Source organism: Zingiber officinale, chromosome 1B (assembly GCF_018446385.1).
Source record: "Zingiber officinale cultivar Zhangliang chromosome 1B, Zo_v1.1, whole genome shotgun sequence".
Lineage (NCBI taxonomy): Eukaryota > Viridiplantae > Streptophyta > Magnoliopsida > Zingiberales > Zingiberaceae > Zingiber > Zingiber officinale.
The window spans coordinates 142,203,611-142,229,127 of NC_055986.1; the positions used below are offsets into that span (position 1 = coordinate 142,203,611).

The 25,517-nt window shown below is 41.4% G+C and overlaps 1 protein-coding gene across 2 annotated transcripts; it reads left to right on the forward strand.

Moving 5' to 3' along the window:
• The first annotated feature begins 3,550 nt into the window (after window positions 1-3,550).
• On the forward strand, window positions 3,551-7,054 carry LOC121982661 (CBL-interacting protein kinase 18-like). Of its 2 annotated transcripts, none has more exons than XM_042535789.1 (2): window positions 3,551-3,758; window positions 5,280-7,054. In XM_042535789.1, exon 2 carries the CDS (start codon window positions 5,573-5,575, stop codon window positions 6,881-6,883), a length of 1,311 nt encoding a protein of 436 aa, XP_042391723.1. In that variant the 5' UTR covers window positions 3,551-3,758; window positions 5,280-5,572; the 3' UTR covers window positions 6,884-7,054. The 2 variants fall into 2 exon arrangements, with proteins under 2 accessions (XP_042391723.1, XP_042391725.1); XM_042535791.1 differs by lacking the exon at window positions 3,551-3,758 and adding an exon at window positions 3,865-4,015.
• Window positions 7,055-25,517: the final 18,463 nt, after the last annotated feature.

A 25,517-nucleotide genomic window follows, 5' to 3' on the forward strand; every position in this document is an offset into this window, starting at 1 on the left:
AAATAATAATAATTGATCCTTGTTGATTATAAGAAAATTATTTTTTTTTCATATTTTATAATGTGATGTAATCATTATATATATATTTGTTCTTTTGGGGACATTTATATTGACTTTTCAAGCCTTAAATTCTAAAAATTTAGTTTCATTTTTTTTATTCATGTGTTAAGTTAATTTACACGTGGTGTGCCAATTGAATGGTCAACATATTATTTCTATATTAATTTGTATAATCCTTGAATTATATTTTACCATAAGAATCACCATCAAGCCCATGGAGGAGGAGTTCAAGTTGCATAAGTATTTCTAAGTGGGTTAAAAGAAAATATCATTATAAATTTATTAATAAAAACTTATTTTAACCCTACCAACCTAGCCACCCAAAAAATATATTTTAGTGATAAAACACTAAAAAAAAATAAAATAATCAAAATTCGAATCAAAATAGAAATAAATATTCTAAAAATTAACTTTTCTTCTTTTTTTTTTAGTTTACATCCCGTATCTAATATTGTTTTTTTATCGACCGAGTAAATCAAGAAGTACTTATAGTAGATGATTTATCAGTCTAATGTTCTTAGATCAATTAGTCATTAAGAAGAATTCATCTGTTAATTCACACTGAAACTGGGATATAATCCTTAGATGTTTAAAAAAACTAAGAAGGCGAGCATGTAACTGTATCATTGCTCCATAAACAAACATAAACAAAATTGTAAATAAACCCTTAATATAAAAATTTGTATAGATATATAGATATGTGCGCATGCACGGGCCACCCAAATATTTGTGAAAGTCATGTATGGAAGTCAAACAACATAACAAAGTTAAAGCCGTTGAACAGGTTGGTAAGCTATGGGGTTGGTCGATCATTTGGTGGGGTAGAACGAGCTGATCTATTATCTTAACGGATTGAAAAATTTATAATCTCATCCAACTCAAGGCCGATTGTGAAAAAAATAAAAACTTATATATAAAAAAAATTAAAAACTAGTTAATCTAAATCCAACTAAATAGGCTAGAATGAGAAATTACTCTTGAATCTCTTATCATTGGATTTGAAAATTTAATTATACTGATTATCTGATTTTATAGGTTGATTGGTTACAAAAAATGAAAATTGGTCAAACATTTGTTGCTTTATTTTAGCTTTCTATTCTAAATATTGACTCACGCTATAATTTGTATTTGTTAAATTAGTTGTCAACTTAGAACTATTTTTACATGATTTTCTTAATTTATGTACTTTTTAATTTGTTTATGCCTTATAAATCATAATTTCAAGGTAACTCGTCTATAATTTTTTTTATTTCCTCAATTTATTGGTCAACCCAAGCTCACCGTGAGCTAATCCATCCCGTCTGAACCCACCTTCACATGAATTCATAAAATTACAATCTAACCTGTTTAAATTATTTAATAGAGCAGATCAATCCGACGGATCCAACTTAAATTGACGGCACTAAACAAGGATATATATACTAAGATTCATCCAGACTTGACTCGGGATGCTTGAAATTGATTCAAGTCTCGGGATGCTTGGAATTGATTCAGGCACCCATGGAGACACTGGCCCAGGCGCCTCGAATGAATCCAGACACTTGGATTCATTCCAGTAAGTTATTTTATTTTTTTTTATCTTATTTTGAGGTATATTATATATTTAAGATTTAAGATTTTAAGATCTAGAAATTGGTCGGGTTATAATGAGTTTGAACTAATAAAATTTTTTGTTTAGGATTCTTGCTTACCTCTTGTGTTATATTGTTTAAGATTAAAAATTTTAGAAGCTCACGCGATATATTATATGTATTTAGGATTTAAGATTTTAAGATTTAAGGATTAATTTATAATAAGGGTAAGCTAATTAAATTTTTTCGATAAGGTTCAGATTTCTCTTTTATATATATATATATATATATATATATATATATATATATATATATATATATATATATATATATATATATAGATATAGAGTTTTGATCTCCTGCGCGCTCGCACAGTGCGCGACTGTGCGCGCGCGCAGGAGATCGGTCAATTTTTTTTTATTTTTTTTATTTTTTTAATATTTTAAATTTAAAAAATTAATTAAAAAATTTAACATTTCCTTATATAAATTTTTAATACCTTAATATATCCCCTTAACATATTACAATACTCAATAAAAGCTTAAATAAAAGCTATTTTAATTTTTTTTTAAAACCAAACACTATAACCTAATTGAAAAGCCTAAACCCCAAAGGTAAAATCTAAAAAAAAAAATAACTTTAACACTATACCCAAAGCCTGAACCCTAAAAATAAAATTTTTAAAAAAATTTTTAATTATTTTTTTTAATTCAAAAATTAAAAAAAAAATAAAAAACAAATTAAAATCACTGATATCCTGCGCGCGCGCACAGTCGCGCACTGTGCGGCGCGCAGGATATCAAAACCGTAGAGATATATATATATATATATATATATATATATATATATATATATATATATATATGCTCTCCTGCGGTGCAATTTTTGCGATTTGGTGCGGTAGAGATGAGTTGGCATTCCACGTCAAAGCCAAAAAAAAAAAAAAAAAACGCGGCATCATCTCTCTTCTCGTCTTCTTCGCCGACCTCGCCAAACCACCGACTGCCGACCTTCCACTGGACGCCTGGCCACCGCCGGCCGGATCGCGGCCGGATTCCGGCCGTTTCGTGGCCAAAATCTGCCGAAAACGCTAGCAGACACAGCGCTGCCGATTCTAACCGCGATCTGGCCGGAATCGGCAGCGCTGTGTCTGCTAGCGTTTTCGACAGATTTTGCTTGGTTGATCGGTCTGGAGACCGATCAGCCTAGGGCCTGATCGGTCCACAGACCGATCAGGAGACTCCCAGATCGATCAGGTTGGAGCCTGATCGGTCCAGGCCTAGATTTCTTCGCATGTGCAGATATAAAGACTCGCTGACGTGGCAAGTACCGCAGCAAAACCGCATATAAGGCACCGCAGCATAAAATTTCTGTATATATATATAATCTAAAAACCTCCACCTCATGAGATTCAATGGGAAGATTTGTGAATCATGTTCGCAATGGATTTTAGCATTAGTCATTTTTGTCGTAGCTTAATTGGTCCCAACACATTCTTCGTGAAAATGAAATCGATATAATTTTTGAGGAGTTTAATAAACACTGTGACTACTTTCGTAAAATCAACCTAACTTTTTGACTAAATTGTGGTTAACGATTTAGAGGAGAAACCAACGCTATTAATGGAGATTGTGTAAGATTAGATGAAGTTTAGGGGTAAAATGAAACTTTCCATGAGGTTCAAAAGAAGTTTCATGAGAAAACGTTTCGTTAGTTTTAATATTCAATTTTGGTATTTGTTGGGTTAGGTATGGAACCTTTTTTTTTAAAAGGACGACCTTAATTTAAAAAAGAAAAAACACCCCTCTAAAGATTGACAAATATTAATGAAAATTTAAATGTGAGGTTATATTTTGTAAATACAAATAAGTTAATGGGGGTAACAGGAAAACCCTAGGGTAGTTATTTTATTTGTTTTGGAAATTAATTTCGTAACATCGCGGGCTTCAACAGAGAAATATAAAGACGGCGGTTTGGAGGGCGTAGATTTTCGATTCGGCTTCACGCTGGTTCTCAATCTCGCTCTCTTCTGCCGATCTCTTCCTTCTCGGAGCTTAAAGTCACCTTGATCGTGTATTCATTCGGCTCATTGTTGATATCTGCGTCGATCTTCGTGCTCTTGCAAATGTGAGATTTTATCCGCAATTTCTCTGTGTTCATGTTTTAGTTCGATATAGAAACGAAATCTGCTTTTTTTTTTTTTTTCATGCTTCTGGTGAGATAGGAAATTTCGATGCCGTACAGTTAGTAAAAGCCTTTTTTTCTCGGTACTTTTTCCTTGTCCTGAGATTAGCTTTTAGGGGAAACTGCTAATATTTTTTCTCTTGTCCTGAAAGAAGGTTTTAGGAAAATCTGCTAATATTTTTCTCTTGTCGTGAAAGAAGGTTTTAGAGAAACTGCTAGATTGTAGGATCGTTGTTTGTTTTTTTTCTTGTTTGGTCAGGAGATTATCGGTTCTTTGATTATTGACAAAATTACGTACTCTTGTGCTACGATGTTGAGGACTCACTCTTCGTGTGAGATTTTTGGGCACCGATCTGTTTCCCTGAACCCTTAAAGTTATTCTTCTTCTTCGTCTTCAAAATGAATGAAGCACTTCTTCATATTGTGTTACAATCCTAAAAGAAAATAAAAGACTTTTTTGGCTCTTATATAATTTATATGCATACATACATACATATATGTATTTGAATGTGAATTTTTATTAATGTTTACTTATAAACAAATCCTCTTTTTTACTATTAATATTTTCCGGAGCCCTTGAGCAAATGCATCTTTATGTAAAAATAGAACATCTTAGAGACTGTGCCTAATTTTTTGTCAGAAAGCTAAGGATTTTCAAGGATTCATTCATACATTATATTAGATATCGAGGAAAATCAATTTGGGTACGAGAGGGACTCATTTTTTGATGAAGAAATGGAAATATCACCATTTATTTCATTTTTGGTCTCAACTGTGTAGGATTGATATAAAGAAATTATCAAATTATTTTTATAATCTGTCTCTATAAAACGATGATGTATCTAACAGTTAAATAGGCAATAAAATTGCTGTTTGCTCACCTCTCTTCCCCTCCCTTATCTTTATTTCTCATCATCCTCTCACTCTTGGGATTTCCTCGCCACTGCCAACTGCTGCATTGTTTTTCTAGCTGCCTCGCTCCTAGGCATATAGTTCTTTAGCTCATCCCTATATCATGGGAACATGCACATATCTGCTTCAGTTCATTCTTTTCTGAAATTTCATTGCAAGTGAAGAGATAGAAAAATGTTATCTAACCAATCTTCTAAAAATTTGTTCAATACCAAATGGAACTAATTTTAAGTAGTTGCTTTGAGATAAAATTCTGTTACTTCTCGTAAACAAACTCAAGCTTTGAATCAATATAGTCAACTTAAATTGGATCAATATTTTTCCATATCTACCGATTCAAATATGAATATCTTATCATTTGTGGTAGTATGTTATGACTTGCAAATTCTCTTACTTTTTGACTTTAAATTGGCCTATTTTTTGAATTATTTTCCTTTTGAATCACATACTTTTTTGTTATCATTTAAGTTACAACTGCTTTGATTAAGTTAGCCTTATACTTTCTTTCCAAAACTCAGAAAAATTGCTTCTTTTGTTTTTCATTCCTTGTAGCGTCTTGCTGAAAACTGGAAGATAAATATCAGGGAATGCTGAAAGATGTGCTTGAACGCTAGGAAGTTTTCATTTAACATTCACCCCAGTATTGCTGCAGCTAAGCTTCCTTTGCTCCCCTTTGATGGTGCTAGATACCAAAGGAATCAGTCTGTGCTCTATGTCCACTGGCAAGTTGGAGTTAGTATTATTCAAAACATTCTTGTGTTAGATCACTATCTTGGGGATGATGGTTGAGATTGTCTGTGTTGAAATCTCATTTGACATTCTGTAATTTCGTAGCATTTCATAAAATGGAAAGAGGAAATAAAGGGAATGTGTTAATGAAGAAATATGAAGTCGGGAGATTACTAGGGAAAGGAACATTTGCCAAAGTCTACTATGCTAGGGATATTAAGACTTCTCAATATGTTGCCATTAAGGTAATTGACAAGGAGAAGGTTTTGAAAGTTGGGCTTATTGATCAAATTAAGCGGGAGATATCAGTGATGAGATTGGTGCGACATTCAAATGTCGTGGAGCTTTATGAGGTCATGGCCACCAAAACTAAGATATACATGGTCCTTGAATATGCCAAAGGTGGTGAGTTGTTTAGCAAAGTTGCCAAAGGCAGGCTCAAAGAAGATGCTGCTCGAAGATATTTTCAGCAACTACTTACCGCTGTAGATTTCTGTCATAGCAGAGGCGTCTGTCATCGAGATCTTAAACCAGAAAACCTGTTACTCGATGAGAATGGTAAGTTAAAAATTTCAGATTTTGGGTTGAGTGCACTTGCTGAGTCCAAGAAACAAGATGGCTTACTCCACACAACATGTGGTACTCCGGCATATGTTGCTCCAGAGGTGATACGTAGGAAAGGATATGATGGAGCCAAAGCAGATATTTGGTCTTGTGGGGTAATATTGTTTGTTCTTATGGCCGGTCGCCTCCCATTTCATGATTCAGACCTCATAGAGATGTATAAGAAAATTGGAAAATCAGAATATAGATGTCCTAATTGGTTCCCTTCAGATATGAGGAGGTTGCTGGCATGCATTCTTGATCCAAATCCTGCTACGAGGATTTCAGTTGAAAAGATAATGGAAAATCCTTGGTTCAGGAAAGGCCTTGATGGAGTAACTAGAAATGGCAAAGCAACACAAGAAGTCAATCAATCTGATGGCAATGCAGTTTTAAATTGCCCTAATATCAAGATGACTGATGATCAGGAGTTGGGGAAGCTCATGAACTTGAATGCTTTCGACATCATATCTCTTTCTGCTGGATTTGACCTTTCAGGTCTGTTTGAGAAGACGCCCGACAAGAGAGAAGCAAGATTCATATCAGCACAGCCGGCATCTAACATTATCTCCAAATTGGAGGAGGTCGCGGAGTACTTGAAGTTGAAAATACAGAAGAAAGGTCATGGATTGTTGCAAATGGAAGGAGCCAAATCAAGGAAGGGGGGTTTGGCCATTGATGCAGAGATCTTTGAGGTCACTCCATCATTCCATTTGGTCGAGATAAAGCAGATAAATGGTGATACCTTGGAGTATCTGAATATATGGAAACAAGACATCAGACCAGCTCTGAAGGACATTATCTGGTCGTGGCAAGGAGAATAGCAGCTCAAGGCGTCTTCTGATATAGCATGTTTTTAGCTTTTTACTCCCATCTTTTTTATGTTTCCTGTCAAATTATAAGACTATGAGTTCATCGAAGTTTCATCATTAAATCTTTCGCCCCGTGTTTCTCTTTCTATTGTGTTTCATGGAAATTGACAAATTGGAGTGTGTGCAGGAGATGAATTTGTTGAAAAAACTTGACATGTTGGAGCACGTCGAATTTTGACTCCAAAATCTTATATAATAATATACCTTATGTCCAGAGGATTCAAGAAGGTTACAATCGGAGTGTGCAATTTGTTGAAAAAATTTGTAATTGGTGACCCGGTCGAAATATCCACGTGCGGAAAAAATTCTTTACAAGGAAAGCATGAATTATTCAGACGAAGACACTTGAATTATAAATAAAATAAAATAAAAATAATAGAGACATCGGATTCCAGTTGGAGAGGCGTCTAGACATTCATTGGTGTGCATTATTATCACGACGAATGATTGGGGTGCATTATTATTATAACGACGAATGATTAAAACCAATATACGTCTCTGCAAATGAAAAAAAAAAAATGTAGCAATCAGATGCATGATTGACGGAAAGGGTTATTTCATGATTTAAAATATCCATATGTTTCAAAGTTTCGATTTGACTGTATGGTATAAATTTGGTACCATATCTTGTCATATTGACACTGTTTATTTTTTAAATATAAACTATATTAATTAAAATTAAATTATTTAATATAAACACTAAAAAAATAAAAGAAAATTTAAAAGGAAAAACATATGACACCGCGGAGGTCGCGGCACCCTACAGTGACCTTCGCGGGTTGTGAAGGCGTCGCAATTTTGAGAATGCGACATGGGGGTGCGGAGGCCCTTGGACCTTGCAAAGGCTACATCGTGTCACCTCTATGGCCCCGTGTCACCTCTGCGACTTTGTGTCGCCTCCGCGACTTTGTGTCGCCTCCGCAACTTCGTGTCACCTCCGCGGGATTGCGATGGCTTAACAATCTCGCCGAGGTCGCTATAAGGTCACAGAGCCCCCCCCCCCCCCCTAACTCCGTAAAGGTCAACATAGGATCGCGACGCTTTCATGATCCTGTGGAGATTACCACGACCCCACAACAGCTTGTTAGGGGTCATGGCGCCCTTGCAATGTAAAATTCTTAAATATAAGGGATAAAAGCTTTGAGAATTTTATTGAATATACATAATCTAGAGTTTTCAAAGTATATATAGACCTATTACAAAGTAATCATCTTATGATTATAATTGATTCTATATATGAATCAATTAAGACTGATTGATTCTAATATAATTGATTTACATAGATCAAAGAAAGAAATCAAGGATATTATTGCATGAATCAATCAATAAAATATTCTTTTAATACTCCCCTTAAGTCAAATCGTGAATGTCAAAAACGCCCAACTTACGAACAAGTGTGTGCAACGTAACTTGTCTCAATGCTTTGGTAAATATATTAGCAATTTAATGTTCACTTGATATGTAAGTCATTTTGATATCTCTTTTGTCAATATGTTCACGGATTAAATGACAGTCAATGCTTTATTTTTTTATGAAAAATTAGATTAGCAGTAATGTACATGACCACCTGATTGTCACATTATAGCCATTGGCTAGGGATGAATAATATGCATGCAAAACTTGTAATAAATAATTTATCTAAGTTATCTCACAAACAACCGATGGCATAGATCAATTTATTTATTTTTTTCATTAATCAAGGGGAGTAAAATGAGTTAAGCTAAATATTTTTCTAAATATTAAATATTTTCTCAAAATTTACAATATTCTTTTTTCAAAATCTCAACATGTAGTTCTTTAAGAAGTTCAAAATACTTTTAATGTATTTTTCAAAAAGGAAGTTAAAGTTTTTTGAAAATAAAGTTTAACTATTTTTTGAAAAGCAACCTTAACTATTTTTTTGAAAAATATTTTTTGAAAAGAAAATTCAAATATTTTAATCTAAAAAATAAATTTTAATGTATTTAACTATATTTTTATGTACTTAACTAAGTTTTCTTTTAACTATTTTCAAAAAGCTAAGTACTTAATTAGCTTTTAATAAAGTTAAGTATTTGATAAAATTTTGATTAACAGAAAAAGGCTAAAGTCTAAATTAAAAGAAAAAAGTTAAAGTAAAAGCTATAAATTTTTTAAAAACTAAGTTTCCAAAACTATGTTTTCATCCTTCTAAAATTTAAGTATTTTTCAAAAGGTTTTTTTTACAGTTTTTAGCAATATTAAAACCCCCACTTGGATTTTATTTTTAAAGGAAAAAGTATATTTCAAAGTATTTGAAGAACTAAATGTACCTTTCCTCCCTAAATTATTTTTGATATATGGAAAAGGGGGAGATAATGGTCAAAAGTTAAGAAGAGTGATAAATTAAGGGGAAGCTAATACTTAGTGAGAAAATCAAAAGTTAAAGGGAGTGATAAATTAAGGGGGGGTTAATACTTAGTGAGAAAATACTATGTTTTTCTATAAATGTTTTTTCTTTAAACTGCTATATATTTACTTAACTTTTGAATCTGATTGTCATAATCAAAAAGGGGGAGATTGTTAATACAAGAAGCTCTAGACAATCAAACCTGTGTTTTGATAATGGCAAAAGATTCAAAAGTTAAGATGTCTTGTTGTCTAACAAGTGTTATTGAGCTTGCAGGAAAGTCTTAGTTGATTCTAGGCAAGTGAAAAATCCTACGAGGAGATAACCCTAGGTCCTAGGGGATGGTAACCTTAGGTTATGGAAAACTCTAGCGGGAGGTAACCCTAGGTCCTAGGGGGTGGTAACCCTAGGTTATAGAAAACCCTAAGGGGAGGTAACCCTAGGTCTTAGGGGTGGTAACCCTAGGTGGAAAGTTTTGGAGGGTTGAGTGTTAGGACCTTTGGATGCGGCTAGAGAGGGGGGTGTGAATAGCTGACCCCAATTTTGCGTTTCTTTCTACAAATCGAGTTAGCGCAGTGGAAAAATAACAACAAAAACGAGAACGAGAAGATCAAACCTTAGACGCAGCGATGTAACGAGGTTCGGAGATGATACTCCTACTCCTCGGCGTGTCCGTAAGGTGGACGAAGCCTATCAATCCGTCGGTGGATGAAACCCCGGATAACCGGCTAATATGAACTCCTTCTGGGTGGAGAAACCTCACCACAAAGTCTTTGCAACAGCAAAACAGAGGAGTACAACAATAGAGGAAACAAACAAGAACAATAGAAATTGTAAACACACTTGCTTGCCTTCTCGTCGGAGTCCGTTGATGAAGCAGCAGCTAGAAAACCAGCACGAAGCTCACGCGAAGCTTCAGCAAACCGAGAGCTCAGCAAAGCTCAAGAGGAAGAAGAAGAATTAGCAGAAGCAGTTCTTACAGTCTTTTCTTTCGTTCTTCACTATAGAGGCCTTATATCATCTGGTATCTCCCTGCAACCTGCGAAGAAGAACAGACGAAAACAGACGAAGCAGAGATAGCCGTTGTGTCACAACGGCTAGGCCTGGACCGATCAGGCTCCATCCTGATCGGTCCAGGAGGTCCCTGATCGGTCTGTGGACCGATCAGGCCCTAGTCTGATCGGTCCCCAGACCGATCCCCAACTATCTGTGAGTGTCGGTTCCGAAGCCTGATCGGTCTGTGGACCGATCAGGATATAGGTGGATCGGTCCACAGACCGATCCCCCTACCTTCTCTGCCTCCTGATCGTTTCCTGATCGGTCTGGTGACCGATCAGTAACCAAACAGTGGCTCACTGTAAGTAATCTGATCGGTCACCAGACCGATCAGAAAACCCATAGTAACATATACTATCATGGAAAAATAGTTTTCTATGAAAATAACTTCCATTTTCAAATCTTGATACAAAGTTTAAAAACTTTGAAATAGTTCAAGTTTACCTCTACTTTGTATCAACTTGCTCAATGATGAATGCTATCACTAGAAAAGCTTCATCAAGGTTTTTCAAATCAATTTTGAAATGATTTTAAACCATTCAATTTAGGACCACAATCTTAGGGCTAAGTGTACATGACTTGTACACAAGATTTCCCTATGATCCTCCATTTTGAATTAGGCTCATCTAGGTACAAGAACTATGCACCTTGATCCTAACTCATGATCCTAATATCTCACACACATCTAAGGTGTATCAAACACATCCAAGTCAATTTTGATGTGAGATATGGTTTAGGTCATCTTAATCTAAGTTCTCATGCATTTTCTAAACAACAATTTGATCTCCATATCAAATTGTGTTTTTATCCTTAAATCAAATTAATTGATAAATGCAAGAGATGATGACATGGCATAAAATAATATCATAAGTAACAACATGTGCCAATGTCATGATGTCATGTCATAAAGTATGAAACTTAAATAAGGCATGACATATAGCTAATCTAAGTATTATCATGACATTTCAAATGATAATAAATTAAATATGATGTCATGACATGGCATATGGCAAACAATACATGGCAAATAATATATAAAGGTATAGAAAATACCTAATTCTAGCCTTAGTTGCCATTTTTGATAATTTTGATCATTTTGCCATAAATTCCATATTCCTAAGTGTAATAGACCTAAAATCATATACTAAAGATTTTTAGATCACTATGTGCCAATTAGATTGACCCTAGAGAATTCCTCGAATATGGTTGGCACATGCTAATCATCTTAGGAATAACTTTCCATTTCATTTTCAAGGCTTGATTAAACCTTGAAAATTCCTAAAGTGCCACCTTTTGCCATGATTAGGTTAACTACCTATTCAAGTAAGGTTGGCACACCTTAAACCATCTAGCGTGATGAAATCACGCTCCTAGGAACCCAATACCTATTTGAGCTCATTGGGTTAACTAAATATTCACTAGGGATGACTTCCCTAGCAACCCTCCTAATGACCCTCCTAGGCTTTAAAGCCTTGGTCATTTGGGACTCATCAAGATCAACTCTAGGGGTGACTCCTCTTGTGACCTTGGTGATGGTTTTCCTAGCCCTAGGTCTTGTTCCATAATCGAATGGAACATTATGGTAAGTGGGCTTGACCACTTGAGACTTAGGTTTGTGACTCAAACCTCTCATGTCCTTGGGCTTTTGCTTTTGACCCTTAGACCCTAGAGTTGACTTCTCCAAATTCTTAAGGGTCTTTTCTAAGGTGTCAAGTCTTGACCTCAAGACTTGATTTTCCTTTTTTAATACCTCAAGTTTTAATTTGTCATTTTTCTTTGAGGTATTCCTAGGCATATGTCTAGTTGTTTTGGGATTTCTACCTAGGTTTTCCTTAACCTTAGATGAGTTAGTCTTAGGGTTGGCATTTCTAGTATTGTCCTTACCTAGGCTAACATGTTTGGCACCTAAGCACATGTATTGATTTCTATTGTTGTCATGCCTATCTTTATTGACAATTGCAACAAAACTACTATTAACATGTGTCTTATTCAAATTGCAAGAATGTGCCTTAAAGGTTACCTTAGGGTTTGCCTTAGCTCCCCCTATCGATGTGCTCGGTCTCTTGTCCTTGTGAGATTGACTCCCCCTCGGACATTGGCTCCTATAGTGTCCCCTTCGCTTGCATTGGAAGCACAACACGTGCTCCTTACCCTTGCGTATCGGGACTCCGGCTTTCTTGACCTTTGGCGCCGGTGGAGTCTTCCTAATCCTCTTTGGACATTTACTCTTGTAATGCCCATATTCCCTACACTCAAAGCACATTATATGTAATTTACTTGAAATTAAATCGCTTGAGTTACCTAGGGTTGAGGATGGTTGTATGCTTTCTTCTTCATCCCTTCCGGAAGTAGAGACTTCTTTTTCTTGCTCCAATCTTGAAGAAGAACTCTCCTCCTCCTCTTCCTTAGATGTTGAGTAGCCCTCAACTTCTAATTCCTTACTTCCATGATGTGAGCTACTTGGCTCACTTGACTCCTCTTCATGACTTGAATTGGAGCTCTCCTCATGGAACTTAGCTAAGTTGTTCCACAACTCCTTGGCATTGCTGTATCCACCTATCTTACACAAGATATCACTAGGTAATGAAAATTCAAGGATTTTCGTTATCTCGTCGTTGATTGTGGATTGGTGGATTTGTTCTTTCGTCCACTTCTTTTTCTTGAGAAGTTCTCCCTTTCTATCCACCGGAGGAATAAAACCTACTTGTACACAATTCCAATTTGCTAGGTTAGTCATAAGAAAATACTTCATTCTTACCTTCCAATACGCGATGTCGCAGCACTCGTAGAAGGGTGGAATCGTGATGTCTTCTCCGAGTCGATCCATTCTCTAGCTTGTGCTCCCCCGGGTGTTAATCCGACGAAGAGCAACCTTGCTCTGATACCACTTGTTAGGACCTTCGGATGCGGCTAGAGAGGGGGGTTGTGAATAGCCGACCCCAATTTTGCGTTTCTTTCTACAAATCGAGTTAGCGCAGCGGAAAAATAACAACAAAAATGAGAACGAGAAGATCAAACCTTAGACGCAGCGATGTAACGAGGTTCGGAGATGATACTCCTACTCCTCGGCGTGTCCGTAAGGTGGACGAAGCCTATCAATCCGTCGGTGGATGAAACCCCGGATAACCGGCTAATATGAACTCCTTCTGGGTGGAGAAACCTCACCACAAAGTCTTTGCAACAGCAAAACAGAGGAGTACAACAATAGAGGAAACAAACAAGAACAATAGAAATTGTAAACACACTTGCTTGCCTTCTCGTCGGAGTCCGTTGATGAAGCAGCAGCTTCACGGCTCCAGCAGCTAGAAAACCAGCACGAAGCTCACGCGAAGCTTCAGCAAACCGAGAGCTCAGCAAAGCTCAAGAGGAAGAAGAAGAATTAGCAGAAGCAGTTCTTACAGTCTTTTCTTTCGTTCTTCACTGTAGAGGCCTTATATCATCTGGTATCTCCCTGCAACCTGCGAAGAAGAACAGACGAAAACAGACGAAGCAGAGATAGCCGTTGTGTCGCAATGGCTAGGCCTGGACCGATCAGGCTCCATCCTGATTGGTCCAGGAGGTCCCTGATCGGTCTGTGGACCGATCAGGCCCTAGTCTGATCGGTCCCCAGACCGATCCCCAACTATCTGTGAGTGTCGGTTCCGAAGCCTGATTGGTCTGTGGACCGATCAGGATATAGGTGGATCGGTCCACAGACCGATCCCCCTACCTTCTCTGCCTCCTGATCGTTTCCTGATCGGTCTGGTGACCGATCAGTAACCAAACAGTGGCTCACTGTAAGTAATCTAATCGGTCACCAGACCGATCAGAAAACCCATAGTATCACTGGATCGGTCTACTGACCGATCCAATGCCCATGTGGATTTAGAGCTTCCCATCCCTAAATCCTAAGGCCTTCCTGGTCTTGAGAACGAGCTACCGAGCCCTCTCTGACCTAGTCTGGAGAGCGAGCTACCGAGCTCTCTCCGACTTCCATGTCCGATCCAGAGAACGAGCTCCCGAGCTCTCTCTGACCTGGTCCGGAGAACGAGCTACCGAGCCCTCTCCGACTTCGTCTGGTCCAGAGAACGAGCTCCCGAGCCCTCTCTGACCTAGTCCGGAGAACGAGCCGTCGAGCCATCTCCGACTTCCCATGCCAAGCTTCCATACTTGGACTTCTCCCGTGCCAAGCTCCCTGCTTGGCTTTTCCGTGCCAAGTATCCATACTTGGACTTTTCCGTGCCAAGTCTCCATACTTGGACTTTTCCCGTGCCAAGCTCCCTGCTTGGACTTTTCCGTGCCAAGTCTCCATACTTGGACTTTTCTCGTGCCAAGTCTCCATACTTGGACTTTTCCGTGCCAAGTCTCCATACTTGGACTTTTCCCGTGCCAAGTCTCCATACTTGGACTTTTCTCGTGCCAAGTCTCCATACTTGGACTTTTCACCAGATGTCTGGTCAACCTTGACCTATCTGGATTTCCCTTGTCTGGCTTCACTCACCAGGACTTTCCAACTGTCTGGCTTCACTCACCAGGACTTTCCCTTGCCTGGCTTCACTCACCAGGACTTTCACCTGGCTTCACTTACCAGGATTTCCCGAATCAGGTCGACTCACCTCGGGTCAACCTGGTCAACCTTGACCAAAGATTGCACCCACAATCTCCCAAGTTTATATTCTGTCAAACATCAGAATATAACTTTTCTACTCTCGTCAAACATCAGAATAGAACTTTTCTATTCTCGTCAAACATCAAAATAGAACTTTTCTATTCTCGTCAAACATCAAAATACAACTCGAGTCAGGTCAACTTGAGTCAGGTCAACCAGGTCAACCTTGACCTAAGGTTGCACCAACATTGAGCACTTTGGGCAAAATCCTAGAGTCGGGGACTCTAGGTAAAAATCATGGTGGTCGCGGACCAGGTGAAAGTCTGGATGGGTCGTAAAGTGGACATCCAGCATGAAGACCTAAAGTCTTAGGCGCTGAGCAAAAGTCCAATCGATCTGGAAGACCGGTCTGGCAACAGGTAACTTCTTCTTAGAGGAGTAGGTGAGGACGCATTTCTCATTGAGGGAACAGTAGACATTGGTTCGACGTAGGGTTTTCAAAGGAAATTCAAAAGTCAAAACTGGACAGTCCAAAGGCTGTCAAAAGTTATATATTGCTTTACTTGCTATTTGTCTAACTCTGTTTTCCTGGAAAACTAACATTTTGTAGGTTGGAGTTTCGGCCTTGATCGGTTGACCTAACCAGGGATCGGTCGACCGAACCTCCAATCAACAAGATCAAATTTCTAGCGGGTGGAACGGGTTCGACCAGGGGATCGGTTAACCGAACATCTAGTTCAGTCGACCGAACCAAGATAAGAACCAACTTGATCGAGCTAGGTCAATCGGGTCAGAGATCATCGACGGATCACTTGATCAAACAATGGGATCGGTCAACCAAACAAAGACTTATCTGAGCAGCAGAACCTGGACGAGAAGCCGGGTTGATTCAGGCAGGATAGGTCGATCGATCCGGGGGATCAGTCAATCGATCGGAGTCTGGTCAAACCTGATCTCGAGATCAGTGGGTCTAGATCAAGTCTGAGATGGCTATAAAAGGAGGGTTGACCGGCAGCTTCGAACAACACTTTTCTGAGATCAAGAACGAACAACTGTGTGTACTCCAAAAACGTCTAAACGCTGCTCCAACAATGATCAAGCCAGAAGATTGATTTCACCAAGTCATCAGTAACAAGTTGTATTTCATATTTGTAAAGCTTCATACTTTTATTGTTCTTTTGTAAAGCTTTCTAAACTGATAGTGAATTACCCAACGAAAGCAATCAACGATCACGGGTCTTGGAGTAGGAGTCGTTAAAGGCTCGGAACCAAGTAACCAAAAGTGTTAGCGATTGTTCTTGTGTTTCTCTCTATCTTCCACTGTGTTTATTCTGTGTTTTACGAAATGAGTGAAAAAGCCACGAGTGTTATTCACCCCCCCCCCCCACCCTCCTCTATCACGTCATCGATCTTATAATCCCGGTCGGCATTGAGCTGGTCGAACCTCCATGACTCAGTTCCCTCACTTCTTATGGGCTCCATCCTAGCCTTACTCCTGGTTAGCTTCTTAGTCAATCGAACCTTCAAGGGGACAACGTTCTCAAGGAATTGTAACAGACAACAGATATTTGTAAGGAAATATTCTAATATTCTGTCACATACAAATCATGGAACCTTCCTCTACCCACTATAAGTCTGTCATACATCTTCTTTCACCCGACACCCCCTGACATACGATATTCTCTGACGCCTTATGATTACGGAGATTACAAAAGGCAATATAAGAAAGGAAGTCCTCTCTATTGGCTAGATACACACTAGACAGTAGTCTTACTTATGTGCACACAATTATTGTTCTTCATCTTTTTCTGCTCGGTCTTTCTTCCGACTTGAGCGTCAGAGGATCTACACTAGGGATCTCTTCCCTAGTTCTCACTCTAATGCTTTCGGGTGCTTAATGTTGGATTGATACGTATGTGATTTGGGGAGGGGGGAGGTGAATCACGTGATATTAAAAACTTTTTCTTTTGCTTTTGAAATCAAAAGTACGTAGCAGAATTAAACATTGAAATAGAAGAAAAAAACACAAGTACAAAAACTCAGTTGGTTTTACTTGGTTTGGAGCATTCAGTGATTTCTACTCCAAGACCCAAGTCTCGTGAACCTATCAATGAGAGGATCAAGTATAAAAAGAATAGGAAAAGTATAACAAGCTACACTTTCCTTTATGCAATAATTAAGTATAATATTAAACATTTGTTACCCAACACTTTCAAAAATGATTGGATCGGACTCATTGTTGAACGGCTCCTCAGCAATAGCCGGCACAGTAGTGTCGTAGTAGAGTAACAACACGAAGCTAGAGCAGTCGGAACATCAAACAAATGTGTAGAACCTTATAAAAGAGATGTGTTTAATGCCTTGGTGGAATACTCCTTTTAAAGGGGATAGAAGGCGCCTTCAATACCAACTTTTATCTCTCAAAAATTGACTCTTATCATCGCCGAGGTCTTCTACATTATCTAACTGAAGGTGTCTTCCAAGCCCTCGAAGGCGCCTTCCATAGCCCTGCTCAAGGCGCCTTTCGTTGCCTGAAAGGCGCCTTTAATCGCCTAGAAGGTGTCTCGGGTACTGTTCACTCGAGATATTTTTGTGCTCATTTGCACTGTAAAATGTGTTAGTTCAACACAAATAAAATATACCCTACAAGACAAAGTTAGCATAATAAAAATAAGCAATTTAGTTATTAGATCCTGTCTCCCCGAGACCAAGATCTAATCAGAGTCTCAATTTAGGTTTCTGAAATGAACATAAATTGAACTGACGTCTTCTGTCCCCTCAATCGAGATGCGTCCTCACTAAGTCACTCTGCTCCAGTGACTTTCCTCCACTTACCGAATGTCAAGTTACCTCCTTAACGTCCAATCTGACCACCAGGTCTTCCTGTCAAAATCACACATGTGGATTTTGCTAATCAAGAATCAAACATTCTGACCTCCTACCATAATCTAACATCTGGACTTCCTGCCTGGTATCTGGTCCTCTTGACCCGTCAAGTTAGTCAACCCTGCTCACTCGATAACAAGGTTAGATCAATAACACATCTAACTTTAATCCACTTGTCATTCATCAAAACTCAGGTTTGATCATTGGTGCCAACTTCACCAAAAATCTCTCCCTTTTTTATGCAATGACAACTTAGTTTAAAGCTAGAAAAAATATGCAAAAAGGAAATAGCAATAACATGATTCAAGAGAAAAATTAACTTCAATTTCTATTTTATTCACTTGATCATTTTAGGGTTAAGATTTTCAAGATTTATTGTTAGTGTTTAGTTTTTTTTAACTTAACCCTTACCCTCCCCTTTGGTATTCATCAAAAAAATATACATATAAGTGTATCAAAGTATGAAAATGTAAATACATGAGTGATCCTGTCTGAGAATCGAGGCAATGGGTGTTGGGGGCGTGGCACTCCTGTTGAATGTGCGTGGGCTTTCGACGGGATGAGCCTGCAACCAAAAGACGTTAGTGCCAAGCCAGGGAAGGGTTCCTCGACGTTGACCCTCCGACGCTCAAGTCAATCACCGGCAGTAGCAATAAGCAAGTAAAGAAGAGAAGTGAAAGTAGCAGTGTAACAGTAGCTACAGTAAAGTGTGCATACCTCCGTCGAAGCTTGGGAGTCCTTATATAGGACTCCCGGAAAGCATGTGCCCGCTTCTCGAGGTGTACACACTTCTTAAAGCATACCTTGAAAAGACGTGTCAGAAAAGCATCTCTGACACCATACCTTCACAGCCCGAGCATATCCTTGATAAGACAGTGGAAGCTTCCGTCTGATGATCCTCTGCCTGGCCATGTCGTCAACCATACCGCCTGTTGGTGGCACTGGTTCCCAGAAGGATATCACCATCTACTCCCTTTGTCTGTTTCTGGACTGAGCGGGAGAGCCACTCGGTCGATCCTCGTCCATTCGGACGGTTGTCCCTCCTAGGGTCGAGCGAGAGAGCCGCTCGGCCTGCCCTCAGTCATTCGGGCGACCTTGCCCTTAGGCCGAGTGGGAGAGCCGCTCAGTCATCCTTCCACTGTCTGTTCAGCTATGACTCCACTCTGTTGGTTCTGAGATTTCAGGCAAGTCCGAGCGGATTGGTCGCTCCGCCTCTGGATTCCCTAATACTTGATCTTCTGAGCGTCGGAAGCTCGGTCTGGAGCCGAGCTGTATTGATATTCAGTCAGGCTCTATTACTTCTGATCGGGCGATGACGATCAGGGTGTTGACCGTCTTGACTTTGACCACCATCATGTCATTGACCCTTCTGCTGAGCGGGCCCGACCTTACCACCAGATCACATACCTCACCCTCAAGTCTAGTCGAAGGAGGTTGTAAATCTGACTGACTGAACAAGTAGTTTGAGTTGGATTGGCCGATCAATCGTGATGCTGGTCTAGACTCCGATCGATTTGTCGAGGAGTGTCGGACGACCCTGAGACTGATCCTTGAGGTTGATCGGTGCTCCGCATATTTGCACTTCAAGAAATTTAATTTGTGTCTTGGGTCGAGAGCGGTCAACACTGGCGTCACTCAAATCCCCTCGAAATTCGTGTAAATCAGGATCATTAAAGTCGAGCACGCGCCCACACCTGTTAATGGCGCCTATTAAATGCCGCCTTGTAGGTGTGTGCCACGTGTCACTGCCACCATCATCGCACGTCCGAAACGACAGACGTTGATGTGACGTTCGGCGGTTTGAATTCAACGACTGGATCAGCGCTCCGGCTTCCGTGCCCTAGATCGAACAGCTCTGGTCGGCCAAACCCAATCTTTATAAAGCCACCACGTACCTCCGTTTTCTCGCCTCGCGTCTTCTTCTTCAATAGCTACAGGCAGTTCCTTGTGCGACCAATGCTCCGGCGACCCTCTGTTTTCCTCGACGGCGACCTCCTCTCCTCTTTCTGTAAGCTTTTTGCAACTTTTTACTGATTCCTTCATATTCTCACATCCTTCCAATGTCCTCTGCGTTTTCCTTCCATCTCTTCCGTCGATCCTCTTGTTTTCCCCATTTCCGGTCATGGCCCGTTCTTCCCGGCCGTCCAACCTCGCTCTCGGTCTCTGGTATACCACCATGGAGATCAGGTTCAACGCGGGTGACGCCGAGAGCCTCAGAGTGTCTATGAAATTCCTTCTGACCACGAAATTATTCTAGCATTTTCGTCCGATTGGCCCAATAACCCGCCGATCGGTACCATCTGTCTATTCAGAGACCAATTCGTGGTCGGCCTCCGCTTTCCCATCCATCCCTTTATCCTTGAAGTTTGTAACTACTTCCACGTTCCTCTTCCTCAGCTCGTACCAAATTTCTTCCATCTGCTGTGCAGCGTAGTTGTGCTGTTCCGGTTGCAAGACATTCTCCTAACCTCTCAAGTCTTTCATTATTTCTACTATCCCAAGTAGTCTGAGCTAGGGACCTATCTTTATCAATCTCGAGTCTGCCTAGTGTTTTTCGACAAAATGCCCACCTCCAACAAACACTGGAAGGAGTACTTCTTCTTCCTTCATCTCCTTGAGCGGCCAAACTTTTGGACGCGCTGGCAAGTTGGGCTACCCCCTCAGCTGGATCTGAAGAAGTACAAGAGCTGACCAGATTATCTTCATGCAGCGAACACGCTAGCCGGTTAGAAATACAACATCCATAAGCTACTGCTGGAGAGTGTTATGTATATCTATGGGTTAAGTCCGATCCGTGCGAGGCTCCTGAGCGGCTTAGGTATGGGATTTATTACCCTTCTCGCTAGAATCTAACTAATTTCTTTTTTTCTTTTGCAGCTGAGATCATGATGCGAGCACGTGCGACCGGTTTGACCAAGCTTAAGGATGCTGAGATCGAGGCAACTGCAGTGAAGGAAATGACAAGCCTCGGCTTAACGTCGGTCGGCTTCCACGAAGGCACGTCGGCGGAGAGCGAGGGGACGCCAATTATGGGCGAAGGTGACACCAGCCGGACGGCCAGCACAAAGGTGGCGGGTGATCCACTCCCCTCTGGAGCGCAATCCGCCGCCCAGACCGGCAGCTCGGGATCTTCAGGCGACGGCGAGCCACTCATCAGGCGTAAGAGATGTCGCACGGCCACTCCTTCCCGATCCTCCACCTCGGCCATGAGACCCTCCTAGCGAGGCGGTACATCATCTCCCGCAGCCATCCCTGAAACAGTGGAGATCACTTCCTCCGATCGGACACCCTCCTTGGTCGATCTGCCTCCGGAACCTATCGTCGCGTGACCTATCATGTCTCTTCCTCCGTCCCAAACCCAACGGAGGCCACTGCGGTCCAGGATCGATCCTGCGTCGACCGCCGCTCCTTCCGATCCGACGATCTCCTCCTCGTTGGATCCGAGCGGCCGGAGATCGATGATCGCAACTCTCAACCTTCCAACGGAGGACTACCTTGAGCAGTGCGCCCGCCCGACCATCCCCGAGCATAAGATTCTGATCCGCGAGCCCCTTGCTTGTATCTAGGAGGAAGCGAGGGCCCGAGCGGCGATGATGTCGCTAGGAGCGCTCAGGAATAGTCATTTGCAGATGTCCACTGGGGTACGTATTTTATCAATTCATAATTTACCTCTGGTCGGCGTTACCATTTTTCTGTTCCCTTGCAGTACTGGGTGGAGAGCATGGTCATGTACCAACGACTCGCCTTTGTGGAGGAAGAGCTGAAGAAGCTCAAGCATTCAGGCGGTGCGTCCTCTTCCCAGGGGTCTTCACTTGCCGAGTTGCAGGCCGATTTGGAGAAGGCCAACAAACTCTTGGAGGTCAAGTGGAAGAAATCCACCGACCAGGCTATCCGGCTGGGCCAACTCGAGGTGCAGGTGAAGATCTGGCCACGACAAGGAAAAATCGGGTCATCACCGACCTGGAATTGAAGAACCAGGAGACTTGGAATTTTGCCCAGAAGCTCAAAGAAATTGAGGACTTACTAGTAGCCGAGCGGGACGGTCGCTCGGCTGCAGAGGCTTCTCTTTGAGGGCAGCTAAAGACCCTTGAAGACACACTGGAGGCCTCTCGCGATGCTCTGAAGACCTACCAGGAGGTCGAGCCCAGCCGCTTTGAGGTGATGAAACAGGAGTACCTCCGCTTGGACTAATTCACCGACAAGGTCGTCCATCGAATCGTCCGAGCCTTTAAATTGGCTGTTGATGGGACACTCGATCAACTTAAGGCGAACGGTCACCTCCCCGAAGCCCTGACTAATGGCATCATCAATCGTAGCCAACTTATTGACTCGATGTCTGATGACGTCTTCGATTATCTTGAGTGAGGCGGAGAGTATGTAAGAAAATTTTTGAAGTATGTTAGCACGCCCACTGCTCGGTTGTTCCACTTTTTTTTTTGGTAATGAAAAATCTTATTTTCTGCAAATTTTCCTTGCTCGTATGCCCTCCCTTGATCCCCCCCCCCCCGTCAGCACAACTGCCAGTCTGTCTTGCTCTCTTCACCATTAGCGAAGTTTTTGACTGTATAATCCCAAGCGGACAACGCTCGGGTTGTAGTTCGACCGCTGATAAAATCAGTAGGGTTGTACCTCTCGGGTTTAAGGTCGTCGCTCGACCATTTATGAAGACTCGCATTTGATTGTCGCTATTCGACGATTTGGTGAAGTCGTGGGTTTAGGATCGCCACTCGACTGTTGTCGAAGATAGAGGTTTAAGGTCGTCGCTCAACCGTTGATGGAGACAGGGGTATAAAGTCGCCGCTCAACCGCTAATGAAGACAGGGGTTTAACGTCGCCGCTCGACGATTTGACAAAGACTCGAGTTTAAGTGTTAGGGTCGAAAAGTAGCTAGAGGGGGGGGTGAATAGCTCGGCGCGATCCCGTGCTCGTCGTTGCTTGCCTCTTGTGATGATGTGCAGTGGAAATACAAGAAAATAAACACACAACGCTAACTCTAGGGATTTACTTGGTATCCACCTCAAGAAGAGGTGGCTAGTCCAAGGATCCACACACTCACGCACTCTCTACTATAAAAACACTCCTTCTCGGTAACTACCGAAGGCGGCGAAGTCGTACAACCTCACAATACAACAATGAGAAAGAAAGAAGCAAAATACAAATGAATCTTACAAGATTACAATGAAAACCCTAGCTTCTTCTTCTTCTTGTTATAACTCGCCTCTTGACTTGGATGAGCCTCCAAGAACCTTCAAGAACTAGCGGTGAGGAAGAAAAGATCGCTGTGGAGAAGTTTTGTGATCGCCTGTGGAGAAGAGAGGAAGAAGTGTATAGAAAAATGCTCGCCAACGACTTTATCTGCGCCAACGGTCGAATCCCAATCGATTGGATTGCTCCCAATCGATTGGGGAGGCTTTGGATCGATTGGTTGATCGATCCAAAGCACCTTTATGCTCTCTGGAATCGCCCTGAATCGATTAATCGATCGATTCAAGGCTTCTCGTGCGATTTCCAGCGCTCCAATCGATCGCCCGATCGATTGGAGGCTTTAATCGATCAATTGATCGATTCAGAAGCTTACTGTTTGCTCAGAAACTCTCCCAATCGATTGGGGAAGTTTCGATCGATCCACAACTTTTCTACACAAAATTGAGTCGCCCAATCGATTGACCAATCGATTGGCCAATCGATTGGGAAGTAGAAATCTGTGTAGATCTTGAAATTAGCTTTGTTTCACATCCGAGATCATCTCATTCCGATATCCAAGTCAAAAGTTATGGCCTTCGGAAGTTTAATACGTCCGAACTTCCTAGTTCCATGCCAACTCCCTATTGGACTTACGACCGCTAAGAATTTGGTCAACTTTTGACCCATCTGGACTTTCTCTTTGCCAACTTCTCGTTGGACTTCTGATCATCAAGTATGGTCCTTCTTGACCCACTTAGATTTACCATCTCATGCCAAGTGTCCGGTCTTCCATGACCCACTTGGACTTTCACCAGATGTCTGGTCACCCTTGACCCATCTGGATTTCTTCGTGCCAAGTATCCGGTCAATCCCTTTGACCTACTCGGACTTCCCAACACCAGATGTCTGATCAACCTTGATCAATCTGGATTTCCTGTGCCTGGCTTCACTCACTAGGACTTCTCATCTGCCTGACTTCACTCACCAGGACTTTCCTTCTACCTAGCTTCACTCACTAGGACTTTTCATCTGCTTGGCTTCACTCACCAGGACTTTCACTTCTGCCTAGCTTCACTCACTGGGTCTTTCACCTGGCTTCACTCACCAAAATTTTCCAGTCAACCTTGACCTACTCGACTCTCCTTCACATCTGAACTGGTCAACGTTGACCAAAAAGGGAATTGTACCAACAATCTCCCCACATGAACAATTTTACCTGCAATTTCCATGTATTGTCAAACATCAAAACTCAAACATCAAGACTCAAGCTTGAACCAATTCAAGTTCAGTCAACCAGGTCAACCTTGACCTAGGGAATATTGCACCAACATTAAGGTCGTCGCTCGACCGCTGATGGAGACAAGGGTTTAATGTCGCCGCTTGACGATTTAACGAAGATTTGGGTTTAAGGTCGCCGCTCGACCGCTGATGGAGATAGGGGTTTAACGTCGTCGCTCGATGATTTGACGAAGACTTGGGTTTAAGGTTGTCGCTCTACCGCTGACGGAGATAGGGGTTTAATGTCGTCACTCGATGACTTGACGTAGACTTGGGTTTAAGGTCGCCTCTCGACTGCTGATGAAGACAGAGGTTTAACGTCGTCGCTTGACGATTTGATGAAGACTCGGGTTTAAGGTCGCCGCTCGACCGCTGATGGAGACAGGGGTTTAACATCGTCGCTCGACGATTTGACGAAAACTCGAGTTTAAGGTTGTCGCTCGACCGCTGATAGAGATAGGGGTTTAACATTGCTGCTCGACAATTTGATGAAGACTTAGGTTTATGGTCGCCGCTCGACCACTGATGGAGACAGGAGTTTAACGTCGCCGCTCGACGATTTGACGAAGACTCGGGTTTAAGGTCGTTACTCTACCGCTGATGGAGACAGAGGTTTAACGTCGCTACTTGACGATTTGACAAAGACTTGAGTTTAAGATCACCGCTCGACCGTTTAGCATGTCGTTCGGCACAAAGCTTGGAAGCTTAATCTTTTATTTTCTGTCCTGCATTCAAGGAACATAGGGATATAAAGGTACATTGATCACATCGGCACACCTCTCATCCGGCTCGTAAGGCTGGAGATGGTTCGCGCTCCACGGACGTTCTAGTCGCCACCCGTCCTCGTCCTCTAAGTAGTATGCGCCCGAGCAAAGCTTTTCCATGATCTTGAAGGGTCCAACCCATGGAGCTTCTAACTTGGTGGCGTCGCCGATCGGCTTCACTTTCTTCTATACCAAGTCGCCGACTTGAAATGATCTTGGGATCACCCTTCAGTTGTAGTTCTTCTTCATCCTCTAGCGGTAGGTCATCAGCCGGACAACAGCTTTAGCACGTGCCTCGTCCACCAAGTCTAACTCCAAGAGCCTCCGCTCGGCGTTGTCCTCGCTGTAATGTTGTATCCTGTCAAATTCAACTCCGACTTCGACGGGGATGATCGCCTCATCGTCATACACCAATTGAAAGGGGTTGCTCTCGTTTCCTCTCTAGGAGTCATGTGGATCACC